The 22,427-nt window shown below is 45.4% G+C and overlaps 1 protein-coding gene across 1 annotated transcript in view; it reads left to right on the forward strand.

Annotated features, from left to right (window-relative positions):
* Nucleotides 1–1,073: 1,073 nt before the first annotated feature.
* Nucleotides 1,074–22,427, forward strand: part of nup85 (nucleoporin 85) — a 39,395-nt gene continuing 18,041 nt past the window's right edge. The window contains exons 1-7 of the mRNA XM_052033282.1: nucleotides 1,074–1,204; nucleotides 2,461–2,551; nucleotides 3,394–3,553; nucleotides 9,192–9,268; nucleotides 12,098–12,141; nucleotides 18,226–18,295; nucleotides 21,134–21,255. Coding sequence (XP_051889242.1) covers nucleotides 1,166–1,204; nucleotides 2,461–2,551; nucleotides 3,394–3,553; nucleotides 9,192–9,268; nucleotides 12,098–12,141; nucleotides 18,226–18,295; nucleotides 21,134–21,255 — 603 coding nt within the window. The 5' untranslated portion in view covers nucleotides 1,074–1,165. The remainder of the gene's footprint in view (nucleotides 1,205–2,460; nucleotides 2,552–3,393; nucleotides 3,554–9,191; nucleotides 9,269–12,097; nucleotides 12,142–18,225; nucleotides 18,296–21,133; nucleotides 21,256–22,427) is intronic.

The following is a 22,427-nucleotide window of genomic DNA, read 5'->3' on the forward strand; positions in this document are numbered from 1 at the left end:
GGAGGGGGTTTGGGAGTGAGGGGAGGGGTTTGGGGAGGGGTTTGGGAGTGAGGGGAGGGGTTTGGGGGAGGGGTTTGGGAGTGAGGGGAGGGGTTTGGGAGTGGGGGAGGGGTTTGGGGGAGGGGTTTGGGAGTGAGGGGAGGGGTTTGGGGGAGGGGTTTGGGAGTGAGGGGAGGGGTTTGGGGGAGGGGTTTGGGAGTGAGGGGAGGGGTTTGGGAGTGAGGGGAGGGGTTTGGGGGAGGGGTTTGGGAGTGAGGGGAGGGGTTTGGGGGAGGGGTTTGGGAGTGAGGGGAGGGGTTTGGGGGAGGGGTTTGGGAGTGAGGGGAGGGGTTTGGGTGGGGGAGGGGTTTGGGGGAGGGGTTTGGGAGTGAGGGGAGGGGTTTGGGAGTGGGGGGAGGGGTTTGGGGGAGGGGTTTGGGAGTGAGGGGAGGGGTTTGGGAGTGGGGGAGGGGTTTGGGAGTGAGGGGAGGGGTTTGGGGGAGGGGTTTGGGAGTGAGGGGAGGGGTTTGGGAGTGGGGGGAGGGGTTTGGGGGAGGGGTTTGGGAGTGAGGGGAGGGGTTTGGGGGAGGGGTTTGGGAGTGAGGGGAGGGGTTTGGGAGTGGGGGAGGGGTTTGGTGGAGGGGTTTGGGAGTGAGGGGAGGGGTTTGGGAGTGAGGGGAGGGGTTTGGGAGTGAGGGGAGGGGTTTAGGGGGAGGGGTTTGGGAGTGAGGGGAGGGGTTTAGGGGGAGGGGTTTGGGAGTGAGGGGAGGGGTTTGGGAGTGAGGGGAGGGGTTTAGGGGGAGGGGTTTGGGAGTGAGGGGAGGGGTTTGGGAGTGGGGGAGGGGTTTGGGAGTGAGGGGAGGGGTTTGGGAGTGGGGGAGGGTTTGGGGAGGGTTTGGGAGGAGGGGTTTGGAGTGGGGAGGGGTTTGGGGGAGGGGTTTGGGAGTGAGGGGAGGGGTTTGGGAGTGGGGGAGGGGTTTGGGGGAGGGGTTTGGGAGTGGGGGAGGGGTTTGGGAGTGGGGGAGGGGTTTGGGGGAGGGGTTTGGGAGTGAGGGGAGGGGTTTAGGGGGAGGGGTTGGTGGGGTACAGTTGTGGGGCAGATCTGCAGTCAACTTGCCGCCGGCCCTTCCTTTAATTGTCGCTCTGGGATGACGTCAGCGTGTAGCCAAGCAGCAAAGCGCGCGGAATGGAGGAGCTGGAGTCGGACAGTGAGGGAGCCGTCACGGTGAGCGATCGGGGGCGGGGGCGGGGGCGGGGGTGGTGAGGGTGAGGGGCTGGGGAAAGAAGCGGAGGGGGCTGAATATGAAAAGCAGCAGAGCGTGTGGAGTAGGGATGGTGACCGGTGGGGTGGGGACTGGGGGAAGGAGGTGAATGGGACACCGGGGGCGTGGGGAGCACTGCGGAGGGGAGGGGAGGGGACTGGGGTACTGGGGAGGGGAGGGGGCGAGGGCGGCGACTGGGGCGCCGGGGTGGGGAGGGTAGGCGACTGGGGCGCCGGGGAGGGGATGGGAGGTGCTGGGGAGGTGCATTGGGATCTGTGAGCTGAGATAAAGACTATTGACCACTGTATCCCTCAGAACTTTGGGTCACAACTTAGATGAAGATCATTGACCACAGCAGTAATAGTCCACAATTGTGTGGACTATTACAAGTCGGGCAGTTATTGGCTTTGTCAAGTGTCTCAGCACCACGATTGCCCAGACTCAGAGGAAGAACACACAGGATGCTGGAGGAACTCAGCAGGTCAGACAGCATCTGTGGAGGGAAATGGTGAAGTCCACATGAAGGGTTTCGACCTGAAATGTCGATTGTCCATTTCCCTCCACAAATGCTCTCTGACCTGCGTTCCTCCAGCATCTTGGGTGTTGCTCCAGATTCCAGCATCTGCAGCCTCTTGTGTCTCCGTGTAGGAAGAATGTTGGGCAGATTACCAGGAGGATTCTCTTGCTTTTCTAGGTCCCTGGTAGCTTTTATCTGAGGTCTGGGTGGGAGAAAGATTGTTAACAAGAGACTCCCTTTAACATCTGATGCAAAAGATGACACTTATACCCTGCAGCACTCTTTTAGGGGTGCCACGGCTTTGTAGAGCTGCTGCCTCTCACTACCAGCAACCTGAGATCAATCCTGACCTTGAGTATTGTCTGTGTGGAGTTTGCATCTTCTCCCTGTGAATGTGTGGGTTTCACCCCGGTGCTCTGGTTTCCTCCCACATTCCAAAGATGTGAGGGTCAGGCTGCTATAAATTACTGCTAGTGCCCAAGTGAGTGGCGGAATCTTTGGCGAGATGATAGGAATGTGGGGGGAAAATAAAAGCAAAATGGGATTGGTGAGTGATTTGTCTAAATGAGCAGTTGGTGCAGACTTGGTGGGCTGAATGCCCTGATTCTATGCTGTCTCTCTCTGTGACTTTCATATTCCCTTAGCAGAGCTGACAAATTCATACTTCATCTGTGAAATGTATTTCTTTCTCTCTAACATCAGGACATTCCAGGAGTGAGTCCCAGAGGACCCATCGGGTTTGAGTGGGGCCCTACGCAAATTTTGATCTATCCAACACAATATGAGCGAGCAGGTAAAGTGACATACTAATTATTATTTATGTTAGAATTTTTATAATGCCAAATTACTAATCTATACATCTCCTATATTGATGTATTTTCCCCCCAACCACTTGCAACTGGCAATCCTTGAAAAGACTGGACTTGTGGGATTAATATGGAGTTGTAACAGAACTGAGGCATGTGTGTGGTGCAATAGATTTGGGATTGCGCTACACCTGTGTGGGTGTGGGACGGCAGAACTGGCTTTTTGGATTGCTCCAGCAAAGAGCAGTGACAGGTGGAATGGGCTGAATGGCCTCCTGTGCTGTGGATAATTGCAGATGTGTCTATTGACTAAGAAAGCAGGAGGATTGAAGTTTGGATCATTTGAGTGTCATGGAGGGTGGTGCGGTGGTGCAGCAAGTAGACCTGTCTCTTTACAGCTCCAGTGACCTGGGTTCAATTCTGATCTCCCGGGCTGTCTGTGTAGAGCTTGTATGTTCTCCTGTGGTCACGTGGGTTTCCTCTGAATGCTCCGGTTCCTCCCACATCCCAAAGACGTGTTGGTAGGTCAGTTGGGCACTGTTAATTAACCCTAGTGTGTAGGTGAGTAGTTGGGAATGAGGAGAGAATAAAAATGGGTTGAGTGTAGGATTAGTGTTACTTGATGGTTGGCTGGTACTTGGTAGGCTGAAGGATTCTGTGCCATGTTACACTATCATTCTTACCTCCACCAGGCACTTGTGAGACCAGCTTTTCATTGTTTTAGCAAATGTGTTGCAAATAAAAGTATTGCTGAATCTGACGATATGCTTTGTGAACACTGGTTATTTGAAGATGAATTTTGCAGCCATTCTTTCTGGTCAAACCACAGACAAGCCCCCTGGCATTTCCTCGCAGACGGCACACGTTCAAGTTGTTCGCAGAGATAAGGATATTTACTCGCCAATTCTGAGCAAACTTTTCAATGAATCGCATGGTATCTTCATGGCACTTCAGAAAGCTGAGCAGGATTGCAAAACCAGCAAAGCACAGTGAGTAGAAACTTATTTTTGGGTTCCTCTCCCTCCTGAAATTGACAATGAACCCTTATTTTTAGGGAGATTCCCCCCCCCCCCCCTTTGGCAACGAATTGATATCAACTCTTTCTTCAAGTTGTGAAAGGAGGGAATATCAGAGAGTTGGTCTGGTGCTTAAGCAGCACTTTATGGAAGTTTCAAAGACAATATATAAAGCAAATAATTATAAGGTATAGTGGATAATCATCCAGTGAAACTGCACGGGCAGAAGTGGAAGGCAGTGAAACCCATTGTAGCACCAATTATTTCCTTATACGTCAGCTTTTGGGCAGAAGTAAAATATCTGTCGAGTGAAATGTGAGGGATAAAATATGTGTGGGAGCTAAACACTTTAAAACAGTGTGGGATAGTTGTGCAAATCCATCTCCTGCACACATAGTACACTACAACTAGGAAATTTTCATGCTTTCCATTTTTTTTCATGAAAGGTGGGAGGGAAATCAGGTTACCACAGATGGGTCGGTCTCTGTCATTAGTCTCACCACTTTGACAAATCTCTTTATGCTGAATACAGAGAGAGAGACAAACTTGTGTCTGATCTAGCTAAATTTTGAAGCACTGGAAGTGTATTCGTGGTGCCCTAATGGGTTTCTAAAGATATTTAATAAAGTTAAGCACAAGGTTACCAGTGTGCTGGATGGGAAAGCTTCAGAATGGAAGACCCATTCTAGCAGCTCAGAACTGGGTATCTGTGAAGTGCTCTGGGCCGTTGGCAGCAGAATTGTATTTAACCACAATCTGTAACCTCATTATCTGAATTAACCTTAACCCCATTATTATCAAGTCAGGGAGGCAATCCTGTCAAAGAGGAGAGGGAGACTGAATGCTAGGAGCAGCACCAATGTACCTGAAAGTGAGGTGCCAGCCTGAAGAAACTGCAGCAGTTACATGCACGGTAAAAACAAAAGAGGCATCTGATAGATATTGATTCCTCAACCGATAGATCAGATTATAGCTCAGCAGTCCTACCACAATTGTTCGCATGTGGTGGATAGTTAAGTGACAGTAGTGGGAAGTTTGTGTACTGAAGAGAAGGCTGACACATCTCTTCAGCCAGCAGAGCTAAATGGTTAATCCATCTCCAGTTCCTGCTGAGGTTCCTGTTATCACATTTGCAGATCTTCAGCTGATTTGATTCTTGTGAGAATAAGACACTGCCAAGAGTACTGGACCCAGCGAAAGCAGCACCCTGGGTTTAGTACTGAAGACTTGAGCTCTTGAATCAGCTGCACCTATAGCGAAGCAGTTCCAGTTTGGTTAGGACAATGGTATCAACCAGACAACATAGAAGATTGGCCATATATGTCTTGTCCATTGGAAGCAGGACAAATCCAGTTTGGTTGATGATGCTTCATCAGTCTACTTTCAGTCAGCAGCAAAATGATGGAAGGTGTTCATAGAACAGTACAACACAGGAACAGGCCCTTTGGCCACACCTGCTCAGTCTGGGTTTTGTGAGGACCATTCAGCTGCAAACCTTATCAGAGGCTTGTTCCAAATATGGCAAAAGAGCTGAATTCCAGAGGTGAATTGAGAGTTATTGCCAATACATCAAGGTGGCGTTTGAATGAGTGTGCTATCAAGGATCCGAGTAAAACTGAAGTTGCTGAACATCACTGCAGGAGTTCCTCAGGGCAGTGTCCTGGGCCCAGCCATCTTCAGCTGATTTATTAACCACTTTCTGACTTCAAAATGTTTGGTTTAATTTGCAACTTCTCAAAGAAGAGGACATGGGCTGATAAAATATCAAATGATATATATGCTGCACAAATGCCAGGAAATGACTGCAACTGGATCCTTGACTTCCTATCGGGAGACCACAGTCAGTAATGGATCAGTAACAACATCTCCTCCTCGCTGACGATCAACACAGGCACACCTCAAGGATGTGTGCTTAGCCTATTGCTCTACTCTCTCTCCACTTGTGACTGTGTGGCTAGGTACAGCTCAAACGACATCTATAAATTCGCTGATGACACCACTGTTGTTGGCAGAATCACATGGCAATGAGGAGGCATACCGGAAAATGTTTCAGGAACAGCTTCTTCCCTTCCGCTATTAGATTTCTGAATGGTTCATAAATACTACCTCGTTATTCCTCTTTTGCACTTTTTTTTGTAGCATATTGTAATTTTGGTGTGTGCTGCCACGGAACAACAAATTTCTTGACATATGTTGGTGATAATAAACCTGATTCTGAAATGACTGTCTCCAACAAGAGACTGTCCAACTTCACAACACTGATCTCCAATGACATTGTTTTATTATTATCGCATGTACCGAGGTACAGTGGAAAAACTTGTCTTGCATACCGTTCGTACAGGTCAATTCATTACACAGTGCAGTTACATTGAGTTAGTACAGAGTGCATTGAGGTAGTACAGGTAAAAACAATAACAGTACAGAGTAAAGTGTCACAGCTACAGAGGAAGTGTAGTGCAGGTAGACAATAAGGTGGAAGGTCCTAACGAGGTAGATCGTGAGGTCAAGAGTCCATCTCACTATATAAGGGAACCATTCAATAGTCTTTTAAGAGTGAGATAGAAGCTGTCCTTGAGCCTGGTGGTACGTGTCCTCAGGCTCCTGTATCTTCTGCCCAATGGGAGAGGAGAGAAGAGAGAATGTCCTGGGTGGGTGGGATCATTGATTATGCTGGCTACTTCAAGGCAGTGAGGGGTATAGACAGAGTCCAGTGAGGGGAGGCTGGTTTCTGTGATTGTGCTGGACTGTGTCCACAACTCTCTGCAGTTTCTTGCTGTCCCGGCCAGAGTAGTTGCCGTACCAAGCCATGATGCATCCAGATAGGATGCTTTCTGTGGTGCATGGATAAAAGTTGGTGAATGTCAAAGGGAACATGCCAAATATCTTTAGCCTCCTTAGGAAGTAGAGGTGCTGGTGAGCTTTCTTGGCTGTGGCGTCTATGTAGTTTGACCAGGACAGGCTATTAGTGATGTTCACTCCTTTGCCCTTACTGATTTCCCCAAAGCATCATCCAGTGTCACCAGGGACCTAACTGGACCAATCACAATGTGGCTACAAGAAGAGATCAAGAGGTTGATTATCCTGCAGTAAATGAGTTATCAAACATCTAAAAAACCATTCCATTATTTCCATTGTCTAAGTCAGAAGTGTGATGGAAACTTTGCCACTTGCCTTGGTGAGACCAGTTTGGACAATATTCATTGCTTTACAACATCCAGGGCGATGCAGCTGCCCCCCACCCACCAGGCTAAGTATTCACTCTCTCTGCCACTGACGTACTTTAACTGCAGCGTGTACCACCTGCAAAATGCACTGCAGTTACCTGCCTAGATTACTTGACCTCCTGAATTTCTGATCTCTATCATTGTGAATGATAGGGGCAACAACACTTGCAGGTCCTCTCCAAGTTGCACACCATCCTGACTTGGAAGTAGATTGCCATTCCTTCACTACTGGATCAAAGTCCTCGCACATGCCAGTAGTGCTGTGGGAGCACCGTCACCAGGGCTGCATTGGTTCAAGAAGGTGGCTGAACTCCACCTTCATGAGAACTTTGTTATTGCCAGTTCCATGGGAGTCGTATGACTAAAAAGATTTAAAGAAAAAGAGATTTAAAAAGATATGTTATTCAAGAAGGAAAATAGGGATAATCCCAGAGACTGTAGACTGGTGAGTCTCACGTAGGTGGTAGGGAACTATTGCAGAGGATTCTCAGGGGTAGGATTTACGAGCATCTGGAAAACCATGGCCCAATTAGGGACAGTCAGCGTAACTTTGTGCAGGGCAAGTTTTGTCTTACAAACTTGCTTGAGTTTTTCGAGGAGGTGGCGAGGGTGATTGATGAAGGTAGAGCTGTGGATGTTGTCTACGTGGATTTTAGTAAGGCATTTGACAGGGTCCCTCATGGGAAACTCATCCAGAAGATTAAATGCATGGGATCCAGTGACTTCATTCAGAATTGGCTTGCCCGTAGAAGGCAGAGGGTAGTGGTCAATGGGACTTATTCTGGCTGGAAGTCCATGACTAGTGGTGCTCCGCAGGGATCTGTACTGGGACCCTGCTGTTTGTGATAAATGTAAATGACTTGGATGAAAACATGGGGGGGGGGGGGGGTGGTGGGCGGGGGGTGCGTTCGTAAGTTCTCAGATGATACAAAGATTGGTCGTGTTGTGGATAGTGTAGAAGGTTGCCAAAGGATACAGCGGGATATAGATCAGTTGTAGGTATGGGCAGATAAATGGCAGATGGAGTCTAATCTGGCCAAATGTGAGGTTTTGTACTTTGGGAGATCAGATGTAAAGGGACAGCACATAGTTAATGGCAGGACCCTTAAGAGTGTTGATGTACAGAGGGCTTTTGGTGTCTAAATCCATAAATCCCTGAAAATGGCTGCACAGGTTGACAGGGCGGTAAAGAAGGCATATGGCATGCTTGCCTTTATTAGTCAAGGCACTGAGTTCAAGAATCAGGAAGTTATGTTGCAACTTTATAAAACTCTGAATAGGCCACATCTGGAGTATTGCATTCAATTCTGGTCACCCCATTACAGGAAGGATGTGGAGGCTTTGGAGAGGGTGCAGAAGAGGTTTAGCAGGATGCTGCCTGGATTAGAGGGCATGAGCTAGAAGGAGAGGTTGGATGAACTTGGGTTGTTTTCACGGCAGAGGCTAAGGGGAGACCTGATAAAAGTTTATAAGATTGAGAGGCATAGATAGTATCTTTTACCCAGGGTTGAAATGCCTAATACTAGAGGGCATGCATTTAAGGTGAGAGGGGGAAAGTTCAAAGGAGATGTGCACACAGAGTGGTGGGTGCCTGGAATGCACTGCCAGGGGTGGTGGTGGAGGCAAATGTGATAGGGGCGTAGAAGGGGCTCTTAGGCACGTGAATGTTCAAAGAATGGAAAAATATGGCCATTCTGTAGCCAGAAGGGATCAGTTTGGTTAGGAATTTAAATACTAATTTAGCTCAGCACAACATTGTGGGCTGAAGTGCTGTATGTTCTAATTCTGTTTGCATTCATTTTTGCTAAAGGTCACTTTGCGACATAGATTGTCAATTAGTTTGCAACAGAGATGAATGGGAGATCATCTGATTAGCAGGATGTTTCTGGGGAATCTACTGGGCCTCGGCACTCTGGTACATCACCTGCTGAAAGGAATGGAGGTGGCTATACTGTGTGCAGATCACGCCAAGTTATGTGGTTCATGTGCATCGTGCAGAAAGGAGCAGTAGTTTACAAAGGAACATAACAAGACTAATGACAGGTGGAGTTTGATCTGGAAAAGCTGAGGTCTCCACTTTGGATTCAAGAAAGATATCAGAATATTACAAATTTGTGAAGAACTGGGAATGGTGGATAATCAGAGAGAGCTGGAGTCCTTGTACGTAAGTCATTAAAATCTAGTGCACGGTGATGAAAGGCATCAGATAAAGACAAGTGGAATGTTGGCTGTTATTCCCCTGCACTGGGATACAAAGAACAGGAGATTGTGCTTCATTTGTGCAAAGCTGTGACCAGACGTCAAGGGTTAGTCTCCCACGTGGTGGTGGGTGGGTAAATAGGATAGCACTGTTTTCATGATGTAACACATGGTGATTGTTGTTGCAGATTAATCCACATTAGCAGAAACTACCGTTCAGTGATGAGAGCTTATCTGGAGGAACTACACAAATCTGCAGTAACTGGTAAGGTGTATGTCACAATGTGATGAACATTTTATTGCAGAGAAATTAATTATAAGCCAGTCTGCCAAAATGTTGGTGATTTCAGAGAGCAGTGTCCCTTGCTCCTTCTGTGCTTTCAAACACCATCTACATTTGTTCTTATTTTTCTTCTGTTCTATGATTAAGCTGCTTGCACTTCAGAAAATCTCTCTCTGCTTCCACAAAGTATTTATCCAGTGAATGGCTGATAGATCAAGGAATTTGCAGGTGGGACTGCACTCTGATGTATTAAAGAGCTGCATGGTACTAGGATGGGACCAGTCTTATCCAGCCAGTATTTAAATTTTGTGGTCTGCTAGTTTTGCTTGGCTGTCTAATCGCAGTGAGGTGGGATGTGGTGTGAGCTGGGGCAGCCTTAAGCTGGCCTTGACATGATGGAATCGGGTAAGTGGAAAACATTGATTCTTGCTTCTGTTTATTGTTGAATGACTACAGTGACAGAACTGAAGATTACCAGGCCGGAAACCCATCCCTTGCAATATCCAAGTCTGCTGTTGTAACATTCATCCTCTTAAATGTGTCTCATTTATCCCATGTGACAGTCTTTAAGTACCCCTCCCCGGAAAAAGAGGAAGTTCTATTGCTACTTTAAGTTTATTAGATCATTTAGATTTATGCCCTCTGGACCATTTCTTGGCTTAATAAAATTCAAGGTTTAGTTGACTATGTTTATAACTTCCTCATTGAGTTCCCCTTGGATTTGTTGTTTTTGAATGAAGTTCTTGCCCTATACTTCCTACCACATTTCAATGGTTTTCTCAAACTATAACATGTTTAAACTTAGAAAAAAATTAGGAGTGGTACTGTTGATCCTTCGCTTAAATTTGAGGGTTTGGAGTCCATCTATTCAATATTTCCATAGGATATAAGCAGACCTTTTTCGAATCCCTTTCAATAACCTTTGAATACAGAGGAGTGGAGCTAACGACATAATAGTGTTCTTTTTAACCGAAGAAATATCAGTCCACTTTTTTTGAAGTTTTTGGTTTGCTTTCGTTTGTGTTTTTTGATTTGGAGGTTCTTTTTTCATATAATTAAATTTCTTTTCAATTTTTTTTGTATCATGCTCACTTAGCAAGAGTGTGGGAGGTCCAGATTTTACTCCTTGTGAGTATATATATTAACTGCTATTACTGTTATCCTGATCTCTTCGCACCAGATGTATAATCACTAATGTTATGTATATTAATTTGAATTAATTTGAAATTCAATAAAAAGATTGAAAAAGAAAGAAGTTCTTGAGCTACTCAGATCTTTCATCATTCTGTAGAATGGTAATGAATGAGGCATAAAGACAGTCAACTCGTGCCATCAGCCATGAGTATTTATTGCTTTTTCTCCTTAAAAGATGCAATTCTTTCAAGGTCGAGTTTATTGTCAGATGCACAAGTCCATGTGTGCACAGGTGCAATGAAAAGCTTACTGCAGCAGCATCACAGGCACATAGCATCAGATAAGCAGCATTCATAAAAAAAATTAAACATAAATTGTACACAATTTTTACAAGAAAGAACACAATTAGAACGAAAAACAAAGTCCATTATAGTTCAAAGTGGTCATGGTGTTGCTAAGCTCTAGTGATTAGGGTTGTGCCGGTTGGTTCAAGAACTGAATGGTTGAAGGCAAGTAGCTGTTCCTGAACCTGGTGGTGTGGGACTTCAGGCTTCTGTACCTCCTGCCTGATGGCAGCTGCGAGAAGATGGCATGGCCCGGATGGTGGGGATCTTTGATGATGGATGTTGCCGCCTTGAGGCAGCACCTCCTGTAGATACTCCTGATGGTGGGGAGGGATGTGCCTGTGATGCGTTGGGCAGAGTCCACTACTCTCTGCAGCTTCTTGCGTTCCTTCTCAAGGCATCAATACTGTAGCAAATCTCAAGAAATGTTTTCTCAGTGGAAACTTTAAATTGATGATCTTCCACCAAGGGAAGTGATCATTTTCTAATCACCATGCACAGAACTCTAACTCTGGAGTCACCAACATTTTGTATAAGTTTATAATTTTTGTCTTCATTCCATTCTGTCAATGCTCTCTTATTTCTCTGTCCCAGGTGTATTGCCTTGCAGCTCCATTATAAATCTTGTATCAGACTGGCCGATTCATTACCTTCTGTCTTCCTGAATTATGTTGTTATTCCCTGTGATGTTTGATAAATCTCAGAAGTTTATATGATTAGTAAATTTAAGGACAGTGCTCTGTTTGTGCTTGCCCAATGCTTCTGTAAAAGTGGTGCCAACACTTCTGGCATACACTGCTTGACCCAACCTGAGCAGCATGTGTTTCACAATATTTGCTCCTTGTTCATAAACTTCCTATCCATACTTTTCCTCTTGGAATCTTGGAATTTTACAAAACAGGCCCACTCCACATTTCAAACAGCAATCTATTTTGTCCCACTCCTTAGGTTGCCCTTTTAATACTTTGAATCTTCTTTCACTGCCTTTATTGAGTCATGCATTTTGGATCACAACTTCATACAAAACTTTCCTAACCTTTAACCCAACCCTAGATTTTTTTGCTCCTTGCCTTAAATCTTTTTCCTTTTGGATACTGCTCCTCTTGCGAATGGAACCGTTATACTTTTTGAGAGACCTTGCCAGCCAGCTTTTAAAATGCACGCACACTACAATCATGGCATTTCCTTTATGTATCCAGTCATACACTTCCATTGTACTTCATCCTCACTGCCTCACTTTACCCTACTTTACATGCTCTCCATCTTCTGTGTTTAGCATTCTTGATGAACTTAATGAGAGGTATCTGCAAGAAATATTTCTTTCTTTTCCCAGTTTTTGCTCAAGATCGAAGATTGTCAACAGAGTATGAGAATCAGGTATGTTTATATTTAAGTCTTGTTTTAAATCATTTTCTGAAAGTCCAGATTAGTCTGGAAGTGATTCTTGAGATGCATATCTATTGCTACCTATTATCTTATTAAAAGTACAGTTGAGTCATTTTCCAAATGATCATTGTTGACATATGCCTCTCCCTTAATGCTTCAGAGGTTGTAGAAACATCCAGGCTGCATTATTCTATACTTCTGTACTTTTTCTAAAGGTGCTGACTTCACTCGGGACCTGGTTCATGGGAACTGTGTCTCTTGTCTTGGCGTTTATTCAAATATGAGCTTGGACAGTAATTGGTATTCCGGTGCTTGTGTCAGTAGAAAGAGCATTGGCCCCACATTCTCTGATCTTTTGTGCTTCCAGTCTAGTGAGAGACCATTTATCTACCAGCATCCATGACCCACCAGGGAAAAGACTTGCTGGTTGCTGAGCCAAGGCATTACAAGCCTGGTCCACAGATCCTATCCATAATTGGTTTACTTTCAGAGAGTCCTTGCAGCAGTGTTTCAGGTTTTAGCCCTCCAGTTAAAGACGGGCTAGCTGCTCAGTCCATTGTTTTGTGGGGTTTTCATCCAAATGAGGGCGACTTGAAATCCAAGGATCGGTGTCCATGTTAAGTGTTGTGTCTTCAAAGAAGTTGTGTCGTGGGATCCTTCCAATTGTATCTTGAACCAAACTTGAATAGAGTACAAGCTAGTATGGTGTACATCTGCCAGAAAATCAGATCACCATTAAAATGTTCAATTTCTATGGTGAGTTTAACAAAATTAGATAAAATGCTCCTGGTGCAGTACAAGATAGCCAGTGGAAAGCTTCCTCTATATTTGTCCCCTCAAACGCTCCCTGCACAGTAGCAGCATGGCTTAAGCACCAGAAAAGTTGCCATTTCCCAGCTGACAAGCCATACATGTATGGAGTCTCTTTCACAGTTTTGGGATGTTCCAGTATTTTTGTCACAAAATACTTTTGAAGGATAGTTGTTGTTGTGATTAGCATGTGGGGCAGCTCCCACACACAGCATTATCACGATGATCAGGTAATGTTTTCAGTGATTTTTGACTGAGGGATAATATTGGCCTTGACACTGGGGTTATCCCAGCTCCATCAAAACGTCATGGGATCTTTTTATATCCAAGTAAGGGAACAGAGGGGGCCTCAATTTTTGACAGTGCTGCCTTGGAGTGTTAGTTTAGATATTTGTACGTGAGTCTCTATGGTGGAACTTGAACCTACAAGCTTACAACTCGAAGAGGGGGTGGGGGAGAGGGAGAAAGAGAACGACCCAAGTCTAGGACAGGTGCAATGCAGGTCAAAGCTTCCTGCACATTGGTCCCCACCTTGGGCTTTTTTTGTTGTAGGCGTTCCCTGAGTACAGACTCTAAACCCTGGAATCCAGCCCCTGTAGCATTTACAACTCAGTCATATTTGAGATTTCTTATTAGCTCCAGTTTTGGAAGTGGTTGTTCACATTGCTATTGCTTCAGTAGAAGATGACCTCTCAATCAGGGATGTGCAAACCAAGGCCATGGCAATTCCTGGATTGGACTGATGAGGGTCTCCCATATTGTACTGCACACAAGGGTGAATAGGCTTGTAGAGACATAGAAATGACCACCATGCCCGTGCCAATCTTTTTGCCCATCTACAGTTATCCCATTTGGCTGAATCCTAATATGCCTTGTTTATTCAAGTGCCTGTCTAAATGTCTCTGAACCATAGTGTTTGTATATGATTCCACCAAATTCCAGATATGTCACTCTATATATTTTTTAAAAATCCTCTCAAATTCCCCTTAAAACTCCTTCCTCTTGCCTTAAATGTGTGGTCCATCGTGGAAAAAGAACTCCAACTATCTATCCTGTTCATGCTTAGTATAATTTTATACACTTCTACCAGGTCACCTCTCAGCCTCCTCCGCTCCAGGGAAAATAAGCGCAGCATGTCCAGTCTCTCCCCGTGACTAAAGTACTTCAATCCAGGCACCATCCTGGTGAATCTCCTCTGCACTCCTGTGCACTTTCATTCTGCCTATGGAACTACATGTGTATTCTAACCTGTGTTTTGTAAAGTTGCAACATAATTTCCCAACTATTCTTTGCTCTGACCTTTGGGGATCTTGGGGTCCAAGTCTGTAGTTCCCTGAAAGTGGCCACACAAATAGATAGGGTTGTAAAGAAGGTGTATGGCATGCTTGCCTTCATGGGTCAGGGCATCGAGCATAAGAGTAAGGAAGTCACGTTGCAGTTATATAAAATCTCGATTAAGCTGCACTTGGAGAGTGTGGAAGGATGTGAAGGCTTTGGAAAGAGTGCAGAAGAGGTTCACCAGGATGCTGCCTGGATTAGAGGGTATGAACTATAAGTAGAGGTTGGATAAAGTTGGGTTGTTTTCTTCGGAGTGTTGGAGGCTGAGGGGGTACCTGATAGAAGTTTGTAAAATTATGAGAGGCATATATAGGGTAGACAGTCAGAATCTCTGTCCCAGGGTAGAAATGTCAAGTACTAGAAAGCATGCATTTAAGGTGAGAGGGGGTAAAGTTTAAAGGAGATGTGCAGGCCAAGTTCTTTTACACAGGAAGCGGTGGGTGCGTGGAACGGGCTGTCAGGGGTGGTGGTGGAAGCAGATACGATTGTGGTATTTACGAGGCAGTTAGATAGACACATGAATATGCAGGGACTGAAGGGATATGGATCATGTACAAGCAGAAGGGATTTCGTGGGCCGAAGGGCCTGTTCCTGTGCTGTATTATTAATGTTCAGTGAAGGCAAGCATGTCATGTGGCTTCTTCACCACCCCACTACCTGTGTTGCTACTTTTGGGGAGCAATGAACTTAAACCCCAAGGCCCCTCTGTTTGTCAACATTCCTTGGTGCCCTACCATTTACTGTACGTGTCCTTTTCCTATTTGACTTCCTAAAGTGCATCACCTCGCACTTGTGAGGATTAAATTCCATCTGCCAATGCTCTAACTTTCCATCTGATCTATATCCCACTGTAGTCTTAGACTATCTTCTTCACTATGCACAACACCAGCAACTTTTGTGTCATATGCAGACTTACTAATCATGCCTCCTACATTCACATCCAAGCCAATAATATATATCACAAACGACAAAGGTCCCAGCACCGATCCCTGTGGTACACCACTAGTCACAGACTTCCAGTCATAAAACCGTCCTTTCATCACTATCTTCTGTCTCCCAACGCCAGGCTAATTTTGGATCCAGTTAGCCAGCTTGCCCTGGATCCCATGTGCCTTAACCTTCTGGACCAGCCTTCTAATGCGGGACCTTGTCAAATGCCTTGCTAAAGTTCATGTAGACCAAGTCTACCACCTTGCCTTCATCAGTCTTCTTAGTTTCCTCCTCAAAAAATAAATACTCAGTCAAATTAAAGGGGTTCCGTTGTTTTAGACGTGATAGAGGGGGAGGTATTAAAGGGGGCCGGGTGGCATTACTCATCAGGGAAAATGTCACGGCAGTGCTCAGAGAGGGCATACTGCAGGGCTTGACTACCGAGGCAATTTGAGTGGAACTGAGGAATAAAAAAGGGACAACCACGTTACTGGGACTATATTATAGACCTCCTAATGGTCAGCGGGATTTAAAGGAACAAATTTGTAGACAGATAGCAGACAATTGTAGGAAAAATAAAGTTGTGATAGTAGGTGACTTTGACTTTCCACATATTGACTGGGACTCCCGTACTGAAAGAGATGGGGGAGATCTTGTATGAATTTTTTTTCACTTGTATTTACTTGAGAGATGGGCACATAATCTCTTTAAAAAAAAAACTGAGGAAAAATAGTGAGGTCACGGACCATATCTGGATTATGGAAGAAGTGTTTGCTGTCTTGAGGCGAATTAGGGTGGATAAATCCGCAGGGCCTGACGAGGTGTCCCCTCGGACTTTGTGGGAGGTTAGTGCAGAAATTGCAGGGGCCCTGGCAGAGATTTTTAGTATGTCCTTAGCCACGAGTAAGGTGCTGGAGCACTGGAAGATAGCTAATGTTGTTCCATTGTTTAAGAAAGGCTCTAAGGATAAGTCAAGAAATTATAGGCCGGTGAGCCTGATGTCAGTCGTGGCTAAATTATTGGAAGATATTCTGAGGGACAGGATATATTTGGAGAGACAGGGCCTGATTAGAGGTAGTCAACATGGCTTTGTGTGTGGCAGGTCATATCTAATGAATCTTAGAGTTTTTTTGAGGAGATTACCAGGAAGGTTGATCAAGGGAAGGTGGGGGATGTTGTCTACATGAACTTCAGCCAGACCTTTGACAAAGTCCCACATGGGAGGCTGGTCCAGTTGGTTAAGTTGCTTGGCATTCAGGATGAAGTAGCCAATTGGATTCAGCATTGGCTTAGCGGGAGAAGCCAGAGAATGGTAGTAGATGGGTGTCCCTCTGATTGGAGGCCTGTGACTAGTGGTGTGCCGCAGGGATTGGTGCTGATCACATTGTTTATCATCTATATTAATGATTTGGATGATAATGTGGTAAATTGGATCAGCAAATTTGTGGATGACACTAAGATTGGGGGCGCAGTGAGTAGCGAGGAAGGCTATCAAAGGTTGCAATGTGATCTGGACCAGCTGGGAAATGGGCTGAAAAATGGCAGATGGAATTTAATGCAGACAAGTGTAAGGTGATGCACTTTGGGAGGACAAACCAGGGTAAGACTTGTACAGTGAATGGTAGGGCACTGAGGTGTGTGGTAAAACAAAGGAACCTGGGAATACAGATCCATAATTCCATGAAAGTGGCATCACAGGTAGAAAGGATTGTAAAGAGAGTTTTTGGCACATTGGCTTTCATAAATCAGGGCATTGAATACAGGAGTTGGGATACTATGTTGTTGTGTAAGATGTTGGTGAGGCCGAATTTAGAGTATTGTGTGCAGTTCTGGTCACCTACCTGCAGGAAAGATATCAATAAGCTTGAAAGATGCAGAGAAAATTTACAAGGATGTTGCTGGAACTTGACCTGAGTTATAGGGAAAGGTTGAATAGGTTTGGACTTTATTCCCTGGAGTGCAGGAGAATGAGGAGAGATCTTATAGAGGTATACAAATTTCTGAGGGGTAAAGATAGGGTGAATGCATGCAGGCTTTTTCCCCTTGGGTTGGGTGAGACTCGAACTAGAGGTGATAGGTTTAGGGTGAAAGGTGAAATATACAAGGGGAACCTGAGGAGGAACGACTTCACTCAGGGTGGTGTGAGTGTGGAACGAGCTGCCAGCGGAAGTGTTGGATGCGGGTTCAATTGTAACATTTAAGAGAAGCTTGGATAGGTACATGGATGAAAGAGGTATGGAGGGCTATGGTCCGGGTGTAGGTAGATGGGACCAGGCAGTAAACCAGGCTGGTATGGACTAGATGGGCCAAAGGGCCTGTTTCTGTGTTGCAGTGCTCTATAACTCTAAATTAGTGAAGCAGGAATTCCCTGTCACAAAGTCATGCTGACTGTCCCTGATCAGCCCCTGCCTTTCTAAATGTACATAAATCCTGTCCCTTTTAATTTTCTCCCAATAATTTCCCTGTAGTTATCTGTCTTATCCCTGCTGCCCCTCATAAATAAAGGAGCAGCATAAACTATCTTCCAGTCTTCTGGCACCTTACTTGTATTTAATGAAGATGCAAAATTCTTCAGGGTCCCAGCTATCTCCTCCCTTGCTTCCCATTGGAACCTGGGATAAATCTCATCTGGCCCAGAGGACTCATCAACCTTTACATGCCCCATGACATCTAACACCTCCACGTCCTTGATGCTGGACTCGCAGCTGATCATACATATACCATCTTCCTTGTCCCTCCTTGGTGAACACAGATGAGAAGTATTTATTATTTATTTAGGACCTTGCCCACAGTGCCTGGCTATGATCCCTCCGTGATTCCCATCATTACTGTTCCTGGAGGCCCCTTCCAGCTGGAAGATAAGGATGACTTGTGTTCCTTTGATCTGAACCTAGTTCCAAGTGTCCATCACCTTGTTTCTTGCATTAAGTTCAAAATTTGGAGTAAATTGTAATATGGTGATGGAAGTTAACAGTGTGGTGGTTCTTTCAATGGCAGGTTTCAATTCTGTCGGCAATGGAGCTGATCTGGAACCTGTGTGAGATTTTATACGTCGAGGCAGCTCAAGGTGAGACTGGGAAGCTGCATGTGCTACCTTTCAGTTCACAATTTCACTTTGTTTAAACTTTTGTTCTCTTTGGACTTGGGATATGGATGATAATGACAATTTCATGTGTTGTGGGAATGAAGTTGCAAGTAGGTCAGACGTAGTTGGGAAGGGTCTTGCATTTATCTGGTGGCTGTCATGACTTCTGTCTCAAAGAGCTGTACAGTTAGTGGATTGCTTTTGAAGTGTAGTAGTCATTGTGACCAATGTGGTAAGAATCATATCTGATTCTAACAATGTTGATGGAGGGATCTGCATTGTCTAGCCCACTGGAGATCACTCCCCCGCTCCTCTTTGAAATCAAATCATAGGATCTTTTGTATCCAAAGCAGGAAGGCTTCAGTACTGCACTGGAGTGCCTAAGTGTCTGGAGTGGGGCTTGATCCCACAATTTTATAACTCAAGAGATGAGTGAGAGGTGAGTGGCAGGCTCCTTTCCCATTGGAACGTCGGTGGACCAGTTGAGATTTATAAGAAGCTGGCAGCAACGTGGCCATTTTCTGGTGCCAGTGCAGTTGTACAGAATTATCTGTCAGAATTTGTCCTGGTGGGGTGTCAGTTCACAACCCAACAGGTTGCTGGTCCAAGACCACAAGGCTACTATAATTAGGCTACTATAATTGATGCAAACAATTACAACATGAGTGCTGCTTTATCAAGTAGCTGGAAATGGATCACCTGGGACCATATCTGACCATTGGGTTAGTTGAGACAGCTGGAGGGGCTCTCCCAGACCAGAGACGGCAAGAAACAAAAGCGGAAAATGCTGGAAGAGCTCAGCCAGTCAAGCTGAATCTGTGGAGAGAGAAACCAGTCAACGTTTTGAGTCAGAGACCCTTCCTCAGAACTGGGGGCAGGAGTGAGGTGTAAAACAAAAGGCTGTCTGGAGATGAATTAAGACAGATCGGGGGATAAGAAATTGGGGAGGCATTTTATAGGTGAGAAAGGGGCAAGAAGCGTGATAATGGGAAACGATGAGAGAGCAGTTTACCTGAAGTTGAAAAATTCATTGTTTGTTCCAGAAGGTTGCCAAGTGCCCACAGGGAAGATAAGATGTTGTCCCTCTTGTTTATGTTGGGCGTCGCTATAGCAGTGAGGGGGCTGCAGACAGACTGGTTGGAATAGAATTGATAATTGAAGTGGTGTGAAACAGGAAGCTCAGGATCACCCCTGCAGAGTGAATGCAGGCGCTCCGCAGAGCGATCACCCGATCTGTGTTTAGTTTCTCCAGTGTTGAGAAGCGTGCATTGTAAACACTGAATGCAGGAGACTAAATTAGAGGGGAAGTCTTCATCCAAGTGCCTGCTGTCCTTTGCTGTGTGAAGGCAGTGTGCAAATGTTAACCACAGGCGACTTTAGCTTCATGGTGGCATTATAGGCTAAATGTTTTCGAGCATAAATCTGATCATTGGGGTCTCCTGACAGGCCTGTTTGCAAATGGGAGTGTGAAGCTTGGAAATGTTTTCAGAAGTAATCGTCAGAAGAGGCTAATGGCTAAACTTTAACTGCAGTGAAGGATTGTGATCTGAATTAACCAGATGTTAAACCATAGAACCATAGAACAATACAGCACAATACAGGCTCTTCGGCCCACCATGTTGTGCCGACCTTCAAACCACTCCTAAGACTATCTAACCCCTTCCTCCCACATATCCTTCTATCTTAAATTCCTCCATATGTACTATAGAACCATAGAGCACAAAACAGGCCCTTCGGCCCACCATGTTGTGCCGTCCATCAAACCACCCTCACACTATCTAACCCTTTCCTCCCGCATATCCCTCTATCTCACATTCCTCCATGTGCCTATCCAACAAACTCTTGAACCTGTCCAATGTATCTGCCTCCACCACCACCCCAGGCAGTGCATTCCATGCACCAACCACTCTCTGGGTGAAAAATCTCCCCTGAACCTCCCACCCATAACCTTAAAGCCATGCCCTCTCGTCTTGAGCATTGGTGCCCTGGGAAGGAGGTGCTGGCTGTCTACTCTATTCCTCTCAATATTTTATATACCTCTATCATGTCTCCTCTCATCCTCCTCCTTTCCAATGAATAAAGCCCTAGCACCTTAAGCCTCTCCTCATATTCCATACTCTCTAATCCAGGCAGCATCCTGGTGAATCTCCTCTGCACCCTCTCCAACGCCTCCACATCCTTCCTATAATGTGGCGACCACAACTGAACACAGTACTCTATAAGTGTGGTCTAACTAGAGTTTTGTAAAGCTGCATCATCACTTCGCGGCTCTTAAAGTCAATCCCACGACTTATGAAAGCTAACATCCCATAGGCCTTCTTAACTGCTCTATCCACCTGTGAGGCAACTTTCAGTGAACTGTGAATACGAACCCCCAGATCCCTCTGCTCCTCCACACTGCCAAGTACCTTGCCATTTACCTTGTACTCTGCCCTGGAGTTCGTCCTTCCTAAGTGTACCACCTCACACTTCTCCGGATTGAACTCCATCTGCCACTTGTCAGCCCAGCTCTGCATCCTATCAATATCCCTCTGTAAGTTCCGACAGCCCTCCACACTATCCACGACACCGCCGATTTTAGTGTCGTCCGCAAACTTACTAACCCAGCCTTCCACCCCCACATCTAAGTCATCTATAAATATCACAAGAAGTAGAGGTCCCAGAACCGATCCCTGCGGGACACCACTAGTCACTGCCCTCCAACCCGAGGGCACTCCTTCCACCACAATCCTCTGCTTTCTACAGGCAGATCTAACAAACATCCATATGTTACAACATTATGGTTTATGGAAACACTAAGGTAGTACTGTCTGGTTGCAGCTGGTACTCTCATAACACTTCTTCTGGACTGGATCAAGCTGCACGTCTGTCAAGTGGATGCTATGGCTGACCAGCTCCTGGCTGATGAAAACCCCACAGAGCACCTTTACTTCTGGAATGTGGTAAGTGATATCTCACCATGTGTGAGCTCTCGGTGGATGTGGGCCAGTGGTTCTGAAGGTTTGAATTCCCATGATTAAAATGGTAGCAGTGTTGCTGAGTCATTCGGGCAGTAAGGATCCAGGTCTCGTTCACTACATTTGTCTGTAGTGTCTTATGATTGAGGGTGGGGGAGGGGGTGTGTGAGGTACAGAGTGAGCAAGCCTTCTGGTCCTTTCACTGAGAATAGGGAAATGGCAAGAAATTAAATGGCAAGTATTGTGTCTGCATTCATGAAAGAAGAGACAGAAAACGTTCCTGGAATAGAGAAGATGGGTCTAGAGAAATGAGGAGCTGAAAAAATTAGCATTTTTTAAAAATTGAGGATTTAATGGAAAAATCCAAAGAAACACAGGGTTGGATGACCTGTATCTAAGGGTTTTGAAAGAGATGGCTGTGGAGATAAGGAATGCACTGTCTCTGCTATCTCATCTTCCACAGGTACTTTGGTTCTAGAGTTGGTTCCCCACAGATTGGCAGTCACTGTACCCCACTATTTAACAAAAGAAGGAAAAGAGAAAGTGGGCAACTTGTGACCAGTTATTGTGAGATCAGTAGTGGAGAAAATTCCAGAATTCTATGATGAAGGAAGCAGTAACAGGACGTTTAGAAAATAAAGAATTGGGCAGAGTTAAATTGGATCTAGGAAAGGGAAAGTTATATTTGACAGATCTGTTGGTATGTCTTGAGGTTGTAACTTGGTAGCTAAGGGGGCTCATGGATGTTGGGTGCTTAGACTTTCAAAAGGCCTTCAGTGAAGTGCCACAGAAGATTATTAAAGAAAACTAACTGCAGGGTATTGGAAGTAAAGTACTGGCATGGATCGGTTAACAAACAGAGCAGGAATGAAGGGGTCATTCTTGGGTTAGGAGGTTGTGACTAGCGGGCAGAGCAGTGAATGGTTGTGGGGCCTCAGCTGTTTGCAGTCTGTATCCAAGATCTGGGCGAGTGGATCAAGTGTAATATATCCAAGTTTGCTGCTGATGTCACGCTGTGTGGCCCTGTGGGTTGTGAGGAGGATGTAGAGCAGATCTGGGTGAGGGCACAGCAGAAAGGAATATAATGAGGAAAACTGGAGTCATGTACCTCGGTTTAAAGAAAAAAATCGAAAAGCAGAGTATTTAGATGGTGAGAG

The sequence above is a fragment of the Pristis pectinata genome, chromosome 18, assembly GCF_009764475.1.
Source record: "Pristis pectinata isolate sPriPec2 chromosome 18, sPriPec2.1.pri, whole genome shotgun sequence".
In the NCBI taxonomy this organism is placed as follows: domain Eukaryota; kingdom Metazoa; phylum Chordata; class Chondrichthyes; order Rhinopristiformes; family Pristidae; genus Pristis; species Pristis pectinata.